This window comes from Macaca fascicularis, chromosome 6 (genome assembly GCF_037993035.2).
Source record: "Macaca fascicularis isolate 582-1 chromosome 6, T2T-MFA8v1.1".
Classification (NCBI taxonomy): Eukaryota; Metazoa; Chordata; class Mammalia; order Primates; family Cercopithecidae; genus Macaca; species Macaca fascicularis.
The window spans coordinates 44,930,262-44,943,106 of NC_088380.1; the positions used below are offsets into that span (position 1 = coordinate 44,930,262).

The following is a 12,845-nucleotide window of genomic DNA, read 5'->3' on the forward strand; positions in this document are numbered from 1 at the left end:
AGAAAGGAGAGATACAACCAATAGGCTGGGGCTTGAATCCTGGTTCTGCCCATTTCTAGTTGAATGACCTTGGACAATTTACTTTTTTCAGTATTAGTTTTCAAATTTGAAAAATATTGATAGTTATAGGACTATTATGATTATTGAATGAAGTGTGTATTTAAAGAGAAAGCATATACAGCATACTCTTTACATATTGATTTCTCTATTGCCTTCCATACTTCTTTCCTAGAAAGGCCCAGGAGCCTTTTTTGTGACTTTTCCTTTCTGGAATATCTATTCTTAATTGTCTCAAGTTTAGGTATACATTTTCCTTTCACTAGATCCCTCTTTTCTACAAATGACAACCATGGGAGAAGCTCACAGCTGTTTTACTCACATCCAGAAATAAGTCAACTGGTCCAACTTGCAAGGATACCTAACAGCTGTATCCAGCCTTTCTAAGAGGTCAGAACTAAAGCCGAGTGGTAAGGTTTCAAGGGCAAAGCTCAAGATGTAAAGAATGATAAAACAAAAACCTCAATGAGCCTACACATATCTAGTGACAGATACACCACAGCTATTCTAAATTATTCAAGCTTTCTCAGACTTCTAGCAGGAGAAAAATAATTCATGTCTGCTCTCTTTATTCTACTCTCATATCATGGCAAAGAAGCAAACAAAAAGTATAGCACCCCCCCTCAAAAATTATAATAATCACCCATATAGAGAAGAACTTTGTTAGTATATGCGGTCTTTTTAGAACCATCTAATTTCTGGGAACTAGCTTTGAAAGTAGAAGTTAAAAATGATTTTGCAATACTTATGGATGATTGTCTTACTTTCCTTTTGCTAGCATTCTGCTGGCAAAAAGCCAGTAAAACAGTTTTTTAATTATCCAGGACATCAAAAACATATAACCTTTTAGATAAGCTGTTACTGCAATTTAGCAGCAATAATATTAGGGTCAAAAGTAACAAAGAAAATTAATCTTCAAATAAGCAAACCTCAAAAGAACAGATTTGTGTATTGAGAATAATTAATAACTTGTTTAGGCAAATATTACTGAAATGTGGTTTATGGAAAAGGAACTGACACTCTTCAGAGGTTAGAGATCCTAGTATTTAACAAGCTACCATTTAGTGGACGGCTGGCGGGCTACCCTGTAGGCATGGCAAAAATTTGTTCACATGTTATTATGCAACATTTAGACAATATCTTACTACCATGTAGTTCAGCTGAATCAGTCCAGTTGGAAATTGTAGCAGCATTTAGATTACCTGGCCACATGTGAAATTAAGGCTTTTTCAATCTCTAATTTTCACTTGCTATGTTTTGACACAGATGTTCTTGGAAAGCCTAAATTATTTATGATTTGACAATATTTAGTGGAGTGAACCCCTCCCCTTTCACTTTTAACCATTGATTAAGATTGCATTACCATATAAGATATTTAGTTTGTCATTATAACAAATAATATATGCTATCACACAGAAAATAAAATATTAGTATATTTTGGACAGTTAGGATGGAACTTTTCTACACCCCTTTTATACAATATATATTGTATACTTTTCTTCTTTGCAGGTAGTTCTTATTGTAAAGATGAAATTCAGTTTCTACTGTGGAAATCATTTTACTATGCAACTAATCACACGTGATTATGATTCTAGAAAATAGCAATTTAAGTTGTGTAAACTAAAACAGCAGATCTGTTCTTAAGTCATATTATAAAGACCTTTAAAGTATAGCACAAACATTTGTTAAAAAGAAAAAAGTTTGCTCAAAGATAACACTCTGAGACTTTATCATATTCTTTTGAGTTTCCTCCATGAAAAATAAGAAATCAGTCCATCGGAATTTCTTTTTTTTAAATTTCCAGTTCACTCTGTCTAGCCCAATGTTTGAATAGCTTCTTCCCCATCCTCCTAACTGAATGACACCACAACTATTTTATTTTAGAAGAAAATAAAGTTTTTAAAATTTTAATCAAAAACCTTAAAGGTTATAAACATAGGATCTAATGAATTCAGGTAACAAATGACTTTTAAGCAAAAATAATTGTCATCATTATGACATTATTTCAGCTACTTTCTATGAATCAGGTAATGTAGTACTTAATTATCTCTAGTATGAAACATAAAATGAAACACTTTAAAAGCACTTCTACACGTATTTTTATTACTTATAAACATATTGTGAATTTTAGTAAATAGAACCAGTGGCTGAGGAGGAACAGAAGTTAATGTTGAGTGTGTGTGCATCCCCACAGAAGAAAACTAAATTCTTAATTATTGTAAATTTGTATTCAAAAATAAAATGCTAAATTCTGGTCAACTGTCATTCCCATTAGTACTTGGTACTTTCTAAACCAAGGAATCTTTAAATGCTTGACTCATGTATTTAAGTTAGCCGACAATCTATGCTTAGAATTCCTGAAAAACGAACACAAAAATGTCTCCTTTAAAGGTGACTTGGAATTTACCACTGAGATAATGCCAAATGGTCACTAAAGATGTTTAAACATCATTGTTTACTGTTTTCAGTGTGCCATTACAAAGTCTTGGGTTCCTTTCACATAATAATCAACAGGGGATGAATAAGTCTCACCACTTGAAAATAACTGAGAAAGGAAGTCAACAGAGTAATTTGGCTTTGCTGGGTTGATTCAAGAAGAGACACAATATCCACCCCTCCTCTTCTAGTTCTCTCTCCCTCAACCAGCCCACACCCCTGCAAGAAAGAAGTAAGGGAAAGAGAGAAAGAAGGAAAGAGAGAGGGAAAAGGCAAGAACAAAATCTATGGATCCCAGGCATAATTTACACTGAGGAGAAAACGTCACACTGTAGGATAAACTATAGCCATGGAAACAGACTTATGACTTTTACTTTGAAAATAAAAGAATGACAATGAAATTTGTGTGAGGTCTGTGTGAATCCAGCCCCAGATGTTTACAATGCTGTAGTAGTATGGCTCTGCAATATGAGAGGTTTCAGAAGAAACAGTACAACAGGACACCACGAAGCAGTGCATACGCTATTGACAATGCAGACACGAGCATCATGTTACCAAGAGAGAAGGCAGGCAGAAGACAAATAGCAGCGGTGGTGCCTGAAAAGCTAACTTCATGGACTGCAATCACTCAAACTAACATAAGGGACGCAAAACAAAACAAAACAAAAATCAAAACCAGAAAAATGCTTTTCCCTCATATCTAGAGGTGCTGGGGTGAGGGGATGGGGGTGGGGAGAGAGTGGAATTGATTTTTCTTTCTTAAATAAAGTTCCCACAAAGCCCCTATAATTGACAGCGGATGATTATTTTCAGCTTGAAGAGCCTGTCCCAAACTTAACAAGATTTCCAGGGAAAAGAAACAAAATGTGTTGACTTGAGCCATTTCCAGAAGGAAGGAAAGAGAGCTCTTTGGAGGAGGTGGGAAGGGCGGTGGAGAGAGAAGAGGGGCATCTTTGCTCTGCAACAACTCTCTTGAGCGCCCTGCGTGGTCCGGCGAGTGACAGGCTGGAGGGAAGGGGTGTACAGGGCGCCAAGGGGTGGGGGATGTGGAGGGAGCGCGCTTAAGGGAGGCGATGCGGCAGCACAATGTATACACGCGGCGGGGGGGCGGGTGGTGAATTAGTGTGAAAGTATTCCACTTAATCATTTTACAGGGGTTGGGGACGTAAATATTTAGCTGGCCACATCTGGAAGAGATTTTTCCCCCCCCGTGTGGGCTGGGGGTGGATAATTGGAAGGAGGGGAGCACGCATTTGTTACTTACTGTACGGGCAGTTCTCCTTCTTGGTCCCGCTGACCTTCCCGTTCTTTTCAATCTTGAGAAAGTACTTGGTGAAAGAGAATAGCTTTCTCCAGCGGACATCTCCTTGAAGGTGATTGTAGCTCCGCACATGCCTTCCCGCGCTGGAAGGAGAGGAGAAGGAGGAGGAAGAAGAATTGGTGGTCTCTGGTGACACCATGTCCTGGCCAAGAGCTTGGCAGGTGACAGGGACGCAAGATACCAAGAACAGCAACAAAAAGCAGCAGCAGCAGCAGCCTGGCAGGTGGGGAAAGGCTGAGGCACAATGTGTCAGTATCCATTTCCACATTGTACTGAAACTCTCGGCACTGGAAATTGTCTCATCAGAAGGAACATACTGGAAGGGTAAGACCTGGTGCAAGGCAAGGAGAGAGTTCGAGGTGGTGGCTGCTGGTTAGCTCCCTCTGGGCGCGGATCTGGCCAGAAGTGAATGCACCAACATCCATAACTCCTTGGAAAAGCCGGCTGCCTCCCCTCGCTCCTTTCTGGGATCCGCTGCCTGAGCCTCTGGAGCCTCCCGGTGAATGGTGGACGTGGGTGGCCGCAGAAGCAGGAGCTGGTGGTGGCGGTGGTGGTGTTGGTCACGGCGCTCTTCGCTCCCCCAGGAGTTACTTTGTTCTCTTCTTTGCTCCTTTCTTCACCATGTTAGATGCCAAAAAGGTCTGAAAAACAGATGACAGCACGGTGAACAAAACCCAAGGGAGGTGGGGTGGGGAATAGGGGAAGATATTTGCGCCCTTCTGCGGTTGGCACCTTCTGGCCTCTCTCTGCGGAGCCCCAGCCTGCGAGCCGCTTCTACAAGTGTATCCCTTTGGAGTTGTCAGAACTGCAGGCAGCTACCCAGTCGCCGTTGTTTTCTTCCCTCTCTTCCCTTCTGTTTTTAGTGGTGCCTGCCGATTTGAAGGCTGCCGAAAGCCACTTTTTGTTTTGGGGGACGGCGGCTGATGTTTTGTATGGCCCTATCCCCCACCCCCTTCCTTTGGAAAGTCCGCTTGTAAACAGGTTGAAACCTGGAGTCTAAATGTCAGTGATTCTAAGCCAGAGGTGGGCTCTGCCTCTGCTGGTCAAACCTCATTTGCAGGGGTGGAGAAGAGGGGGGAGGGGGTCAACCGGCGGTGGGACATCTGAAACCCTACGCTGCTGGGAACGCCAGGGAGAGGGAGGGTGAAAGGGGCAGAGAAGGGGGTGGGGGAGCAGGGGAGCGAGGAGAGAGCGCGATGCCTTTGCATCCAGCTTGGGGGCTGCCAGGTCCCTTCCTCGCAGCTGCTCTTGCGGCCGCAGCCGCCGCCGGCGCCTCTAGCTCTGGCAAATTCGTTGCTAAAGCGTCCTGCTCGCAGCGCGGGCCACGGCGCTGACGGTATCCTCCAGCTTTCCGAATTTTGCTGTCTTCCAGCCTGAACTAATCCCTTCTGGGGAGCCCCTTTCTCACTTGTTTTCCAGCGTAGGATATCCTCCCCCCCACCCCCATTTCTTTTGGCAGTGAAGTACTTGAGAGCCACCTGGAGCCTGATGCTTGGCTGACTTTTTCCCCCTTCTCACTCCGAGAAGAGGAGAGGGCTGGGAGAAAGCAGAAGATGCTGAGGATTTTAAACCCTCCAGAGCAGCAGATTATAAACTGATCGGAGCGAGCACAGAAAAGGAAGACATAATTAGCGTCCTTTCCTCCTCTGCTGCCAGCTTCCAAGGAGGTCTCCTCTTTAATGAATCACTGATTTCTCGCTTCCGTTGCTGAAGTAAAAAGTTCACACTTTGGCCCTTTCTGCCTTTTAAGCTCAGGGAGATTTATCGTCACCCTTAAAAGTTGCCTCTCTCTTGGCGCAAATGAAATCAGGGACCCAAATAACCGATTTCTAATTGCTAACATGAGCCCTTCACTGAATCACGCGTGCACTTCAAAGCAAACGCACTTTATGGCGATCGCAAAGATTTTACCATACAGTTTGGCTGAATACCCTGCTGTCTGTTTTCTTTTCTATGCAATTTCCTTTGCACTTAGTCAGAAAGTGGAGGTTTTTTATTTTTTTATTTTTTTAATTTTATCTATCTTCACATTTTATGTTTAAAGGGCTCTGTTTTACAATATCACTGCTCTAGGAGTCTTCCTCTCCTTTTCACACTCTTTAACGCCACTCCAACTCCCCCCTTGCTCGCAGAAACTAGCTCACAGCCCAGGTATTGACAGAACTAAGTCCAAGGCTAGGAAGCCTTTGCCAAGAGTTAAGAGGCACAAAAAAGGAAATACTGTGATAATCCATCCCAATCTGAATAAGAAACAACTCCTAGAGGACCACTTCTTTAAGAATGACTCTAAACTAGGGAACGTTTAACTAGAAGGAATGCCTAAACATGTACTGGAATGAAGTATCTATGTCACATAGTACAGTTAGACATTTGTATTTTGTTGAAGCCCATGAAATTGCCAACATTTTAAGGTTTTGTACCTACAAAAATGGTAATTTCATATGTTTCAAACTAAAGTTAGGCTGCCAGTGTAAGATAGAGAAACACTTCAAGGTGAACTGGGAGTTTAACAACAGCAACTGTAATTTGGAGGGAACTAATTAGAAGAGCCTGTGTTCACACAAGCCAGGATCCCTATAATGTGTGTTTGACCTCCATGTTGGTGGTGAACCAGAGAAATGCAAAGAAATAAAAAAATAGCTCTAGAGATGAGCATTAGGAATGATTGCTCAATTAAGTATTCAGTGACTTGAAAAATGAGTTTACATGAATGTTCTTATATTTTTCTGTGCATTCAAATCCTTTGAAATATAATCATTTAATACTAGAATCAGGATTTTACTTGCATTAGTTATAATTCATGCCGTGCTTATTTAGAAGAGTTCAACAATGTGGTGAACATTACAATAGGGTTCTTAAGTTTAATATAATTAGCTGTAATTTCTGTAGATATTAATTGGAAAGTTAAGCAAATAAAGAGCATCCATCAAACAAGTCTTTTTCTTTAGGATACTGAAAAATTAACCAACAGTGCTAATTTCAATGTTTTAGTTCACAGTTTTATACCTGAGAGGACAAACGCCTGAAATACAGTGTAGTGTTTCCCGTGGATTTGCATTTCAGGCCAATGGTCCAGAAGAATCCAAATGTTTGAATTTACAACTAATTAAAACTACATTTTTACAAAATTATGTTTGGTGAAACCAAACAATAAAGATTCTGCTGTGAAAAGTTACAAAACACAGGAAGTTATTATTTTGGGGTTTCTCTACAATAGGAACCAACACTATTGATGCCACCTTGGGGTTTAAAAATTTTTGTTAAACTCACCCTAGACATGTGCCCCTCCAATCCAAAGCGAGTCTCTTTCTCCCTCTCTCACACACACAATCTACCAACTTTATGTTCCAGTAGAAGAAGCTATTCAGACCTTTTAGCTAGGAGTTTCTCTTTTTTTCTGTCTAAAATGAGGGAAAAGATGTCTTTAAACTTTCATATTAAAATCTGGTTGCAGCAGGTGCAGTGTTTGAAAGTTCTAGAGCCCCTTCGCCACTCTTCTGTACAGCGTGATGACAAGAGGGCATTTACAAAACAGCCCAAAGGAAAAGCTGACATAGCTTTTTAGATTATATCTCATTCTTCTTTTTCTTTTCTGTACAGCCTTTCTTTTACAGCACAGCTGAATCCCTAAATACCCCACTACTTTGCATTGTTAGGTCACCTCTTAGGTTAGCCCGAGAAAGCCTGAGAAAAGTTCCACAGGAAAGATGCACTATTTAACGGAATTCAATCTCTCCCAATAGATTTGAATCGCTAACATAAATGTATGAATGTAGATTATATCTCTGTAATGAGGCCTGAATCATTCTCAGTTACTTCAAAGGACTGAAATTCTACCTTCCTTTTTTAGCTGCAATAATCAGGTCTTAATGGGTTCCTTTATTAATTGTTTCTTTGCTAGGATTGAAAAGGACAGTACAAGCTTCAGATTAGAGTGGTACCTACTAATTCTCAAAGGCTGTTTTTCTCTTTTATCCAACCTCAGGAAGGCATACTTTATTTCTATGCCCTAAACATATCTACTACTATTAGGCTAGCTCTGTATTGACAGAAATAGATGCAGCCTTTTGTTACATGTGATGTCTTGAGAAATGATTGAGGCTTTTTAAAACGAGACCATGGCTGCAGCCATTGAAGAATCCTAAAACCTGGCTCTTCAACCTCAGAGAAGCAATCAGTGTACGTACTAGCAGAACCTTCAGTAGCTATTCTGTTTTAGCAGTTTACATTGTACATATGTATTGCCTGGATTCTTTATGTTGCTCAGCACTATCTGTGGTTCAGTTATAAGATGTGTGCCCTATTATGAATGATGTTATTGGCAGTGTCAGTACGCTGCTTCAAATAATGCTAAGTCAGGTCAAAAGTCAGCCAGGCTGTTCAAAAATTTAGACATATGGAGGCCTAATTTTTTCAGCCTGTGGTGCAGGCCTTGTGAGTATGTGTCGCAGCCCATTTTTCCCTCCTGGACACAGATCATGCCAGTTTTAAGGCATTGTTAGGACTTGTGCACTTCCCAGGCTGCAGCTAGAAATGATGCTCATAATCACTCACATTTGGATGAATGAAGGAGTGATACCTTATTGTTTTTAAATGAGGAGCTTCAAGTGAACAGAAAAGCGGTGTTATCCCACAGATAGTAGCATGCAGTGCTTCAGAACCAGTGGGAATCTTAGCTATAACTGAATCCAGCACATGCATTTTATAGATGAATAAATTGATTCCCAGGTCACTCCATGCTAGACCAGAATTTGGAACTCCTGTGATAGACCTTAGGCTACTACCCTAATTTTTGCAACATCTGTCCTGTTTATGTTCTTTTTCTTCCTTCCTGCTCCCCTTCTTACCATTGACCACTCATTATTCTAATATGTCTAAGATGGCAGAGTAGAAATGATAAAAAGGTTTAGGGGTTTAGTTATGGAAAATCAATTACATCTTCGCTGCAATAGATAAACCAGGGAAAAGTAATAAAGTAGTGTTGAATTATTAAATACCAGCTGGTTAGCCAAAATAAATATTGATATATGCTTGGCAAAGGGGGATATTTTATCAATGCTTCTGAGATGAACACAATCAAAAAGCAATGAATACCCCATATTTTCAGGAGATCCAATTGTTTAATAGAATCTGAATTTATAAGTTCGCCTCTAGAAAATTGATGAGACTTTCTAGAAAAGTAGATTTATAATTTGATCTGGGTTTCTGTGTTCTAATATTAATTTCCCATAAAGTATTGTGATATTTCAAAGCATAGGTTGCTTAAACAATTTTTTTTCAAAGTTTGAAACCAAGGTTAATTTTCTGTTCCCTCATTTTCAAACAGACTTAATGATCTGTTATTAGGAAGGAAATATGGCCAAGATGATAAAAATAATCTTTTGAAACAAAAAAAGAATTCTGTATAGATTGTTTAAAACATACAATAAATCACCACAAATTCCTGGAACTGAACTTTGCATCTTGGCAGTAAACACAACAAACATATTTTCACAAAGCTGCTGTTTGTCCCCTCCCAGCTGATGGTAAACAGAACCTTCCCTTGACAAAGTTGTGAAGTCTCTGAAGAGTTTTGTTTGTTTTCTGTGTTCCCAGCTGTCCTTTTGTGGATCTGTGCCTCTTTCTACTTCAGGCCCTCTATGCATCTTAGTCTTATTACCTATGGCAAAATTGTAAACATTCTGATATTAGTCATTTATGTTTGTGAATTAACTGGCAGATTATAATATTTTCTTTAAAGTTGTGATGTCATGCCAACAGACATTTAACTGGTTTTTATTCAATTAATGTTTATTGAGTGCTTACTATATGGTAGGTAAGCATTGTGAATGGTGCAAGGTTTTTTCCAATAAATACGGCAGAGAAACTTACCCCATAAAGAACGTGCATACATGATTGAATACATGAATTTAGGTAGTTTATCATTAATGATGGGCAAAATATAGTTATCTTAGGACTCAGAAACCAGGTATTGGAAAGAGAGATATTGAAAAAGAAAGAAGAACCCCTGAAAATTGTTTTTGATTTTCCTTTTCTCTACAACAAGAGCTAAGGGAAAATGTGACTTCTATTTATGGCTTCATGAACGATTAAGACTTGATATTTTCCTGTTTTATGTCCCTGGCACCATCCTTTTTTCTAGGTTTTCCTTACTGTGTGGAGATTTTGGTTGCATCCTTTGTGTTGACCCAACCTGACTTCCTTTCCTTTACTCCTGCTCCCAGACTCCTAGAAGCATATTTCTTGCTTTCTAGCTTATTATTTTAATTACTTCCCAACAAAATTTCCCTAATCCTTTTGCTGTCCTCTGTGCCTCTTATTATGAAATATAATTTGACCTGATGTCTTTTCTATTTGAAAAATTTTGCCTCTGTTAAGCAAATTTTGACAAAAAGAAAGTAGTTTCTATGAATTAGTATTAGCAGAAAATGTAATGTGTTGGGGGCAGTGCAATATTTGCTATACTGGATTTCCTTCTATTGGCCCCCAGATCCATTCTTTCCCCTTCTCTGTTCAGCTCTGTGCTGACATTTGTGAATCACCAGTCCTTTTTAAATAGAAGACTTGGAGTTTGTTTTGTCAATGGGACAATGGAGTCCTTAGATCAGCACACAGAAGGTGAGAGAACTCTGGATATTTCCTCCTCTCCTCTTTTATGTTTCAGTGACACATTTCTGGCTGTGGCTGTATCCCTTCTTACTGGGTGACCCCTCCTCCAGGACTCTGGCTATCACTGACATCCCTAAAATAATATTTCTTCTCCATCTTCTTTAAGCTCAAGGACTGGCAGCAGTTCCTGTCTATTGCTTGCCTATCATCATTATCCCTTGTTTCTTTCACAGTGCCTACACCTTTGTAACTGGTTACTTTATTAAAGCCTCTTCACTTAAATCAGCTGGAAAGAATTCTGTCCTAGTCAGGACACTTACTTCAAACAGTAGTACATACCATCACAGTAAGTAACCAGTCCATAAAATGTGTTTTTTTTTTTTTGATATCTAAGATAACAGGGAAGTGCAACTTACTACAAAGCAGGTTGTGAAGCATCTGATGCTTGCCTGATGATGTACAGGATTCCTTGAACCATACAAAAGGTAATGCTGCATGACATTTGCCCTCTAGAAATTTATAATCTAATATTGAATTTTGATTGATAATTGCAGAGTTTTTTATATAATTGCAGAGATTTTGAGGTCTAAAGTCAACGAGTAATTTATTTTGATTGCTGATTGTTCAATAAAATACATTTATATAAATGACTTCAGAAAAGGAATCCAACAAAGTAGAAATTATGTTCATAAATGACATACATTTATGGAAAACTGTAAAGTTCTAAATTAAAATCAGCTTTTTTCTTTTTAGTTTAAATATTTCCTAATATTAATCTTTACTAATCTTTAAAAACAATGTTTTTATAAGGAAACATGTTATACTGATGTTTGTTAATAGTCTGGTGTATAAAAGAATGAGGGAAATTAATATTTTTTCTAGCCCACTGAGAGGTATTGTTTGAACATTTTCTTTTCAACTAAAGACAGATCTTTAAAAACGAAGAAATATGCAGCCCTCAATTGTACAGCTAGGTGCTAAATCTAGGTAGAACACCAAAAACCCCCAAATGAAATACATATGCAGATAATTTTGTGTATTGCTCACTATCTAGACAGTTTCACAAATTTCATCAACAAATGACTTCTTATAGAAATCAATATAGGCTAGAGTCTACGAAGCCCAGATCAGGGCTTAGTCTTTCATCCTCTAATCTTATAACCCTGACAAATTATAGAATTTTGTACCTTTATAACTGGAAAATACTTTAACCCTTTTAGTTCTACTGCCCTTACTTTACAGGTGAAAAAAAAAAGAGATCTGGGAATGTGAAGTGAGCTGTCTAGAATGACAGGGCCGATAGTGACAAGCTGCTTCCTGTGCACTAAACTAGTGAATGGCAAGACTTCAACCTTACATACTTAACGATATAATGTACTTCCAAGAATAACAGTGGTCCCTTCTGAGGCTGTGGGGGCAAGAAGGGAGAGAGGGAACATTTCAGAATCTCTGGGGCATTTGGCACATGATGTTTGGAAAATTCTCATGGTGTACTGCAATGTTTGCCTTTGGAAGGCTCTGTCCTTGTGGTTGAAAACATTCTGGGCTATCCCTAAGTTAGGATAGCATTTTGATATATCTCTTGAATCTTAGCCAGGGGTGAAGGAGACTGCTTTCAGGTTAATGGTTCAACAGTAGGCCCTTTTCAAATTCATTTCTCTTTAAAAATCTATAATGTCTCCTTCTTTCCTATATGTTAACTCTAAATTCTGGCTTTCATGTTCTTATTGCAGTGATATGGTTCGGCTGTGTCCCCACTGAAATCTCATCTTGAATTCTCACATGTGGGAGGGACCCAGTGGGAGGTAATTGAATCATGGGGGCAAGTCTTTCCTGTGCTGTTCTCATGATGGTGAATAAGTCTCACAAGATCTGATAGTCTTAAAAAGAGGAATTTCCCTGCACAGACTCTCTTTCTTTGCCTGCCGCCATCCATGTGAGATGTGACTTGCTCCTCCTAGCCCTCTGCCATGAGTGTGAGGCCCTCCCCAGCCATGTGAAACTGTAAGTCCTATTGAACCTCTTTCTTCTGTAAATTGCCCAGTCTAGGTTATGTCTTTATCAGCAGCATGAAGACAGACTGATATCTTCAGTTATTAGCAGAAGTTTGGCTATTTTAATTTGATACTTTAATTCTATTGGCAGACGGAGAAAGAACTCAGAAATATTTCTTTGGCCAACTTGTGAGAAAGAAACATTCTTTTGCTTTACACCACTGAAACCATGTTCATATGTAGGTGAATTAAGGTAGAGTCTTCCTACCTTATAGCACTAGATAGTAACGTTTATTTATTTAGCTGGTGTATTTTCAGGGTTTTGCCTATACTTGCTGTCTTATATTTTTGTTTCCTAAAAATAGGAACATACATATAAATATATAATTTTCTAAAATATATATGAGAAATATTTTAATCATTTATTT

General features: G+C 39.1%; 1 protein-coding gene across 2 annotated transcripts in view; it reads right to left on the reverse strand.

Moving 5' to 3' along the window:
- FGF10 (fibroblast growth factor 10) overlaps nucleotides 1–4,819 on the reverse strand; it is an 85,855-nt gene extending 81,036 nt beyond the window's left edge. The window contains exons 1-2 of one of the 2 annotated variants that reach the window (XM_045393693.3): nucleotides 4,547–4,819; nucleotides 3,758–4,455 (exon numbers count right to left, since the gene is read on the reverse strand). In XM_045393693.3, the coding sequence (XP_045249628.1) occupies nucleotides 3,758–4,082 (325 nt within the window). In that variant the 5' untranslated portion in view covers nucleotides 4,083–4,455; nucleotides 4,547–4,819. Of the gene's footprint in view, nucleotides 1–3,757 lie in introns of both variants that reach the window. The other variant, XM_045393692.3, reaches the window with a different exon arrangement.
- Between the last annotated feature and the right edge of the window lie 8,026 nt (nucleotides 4,820–12,845).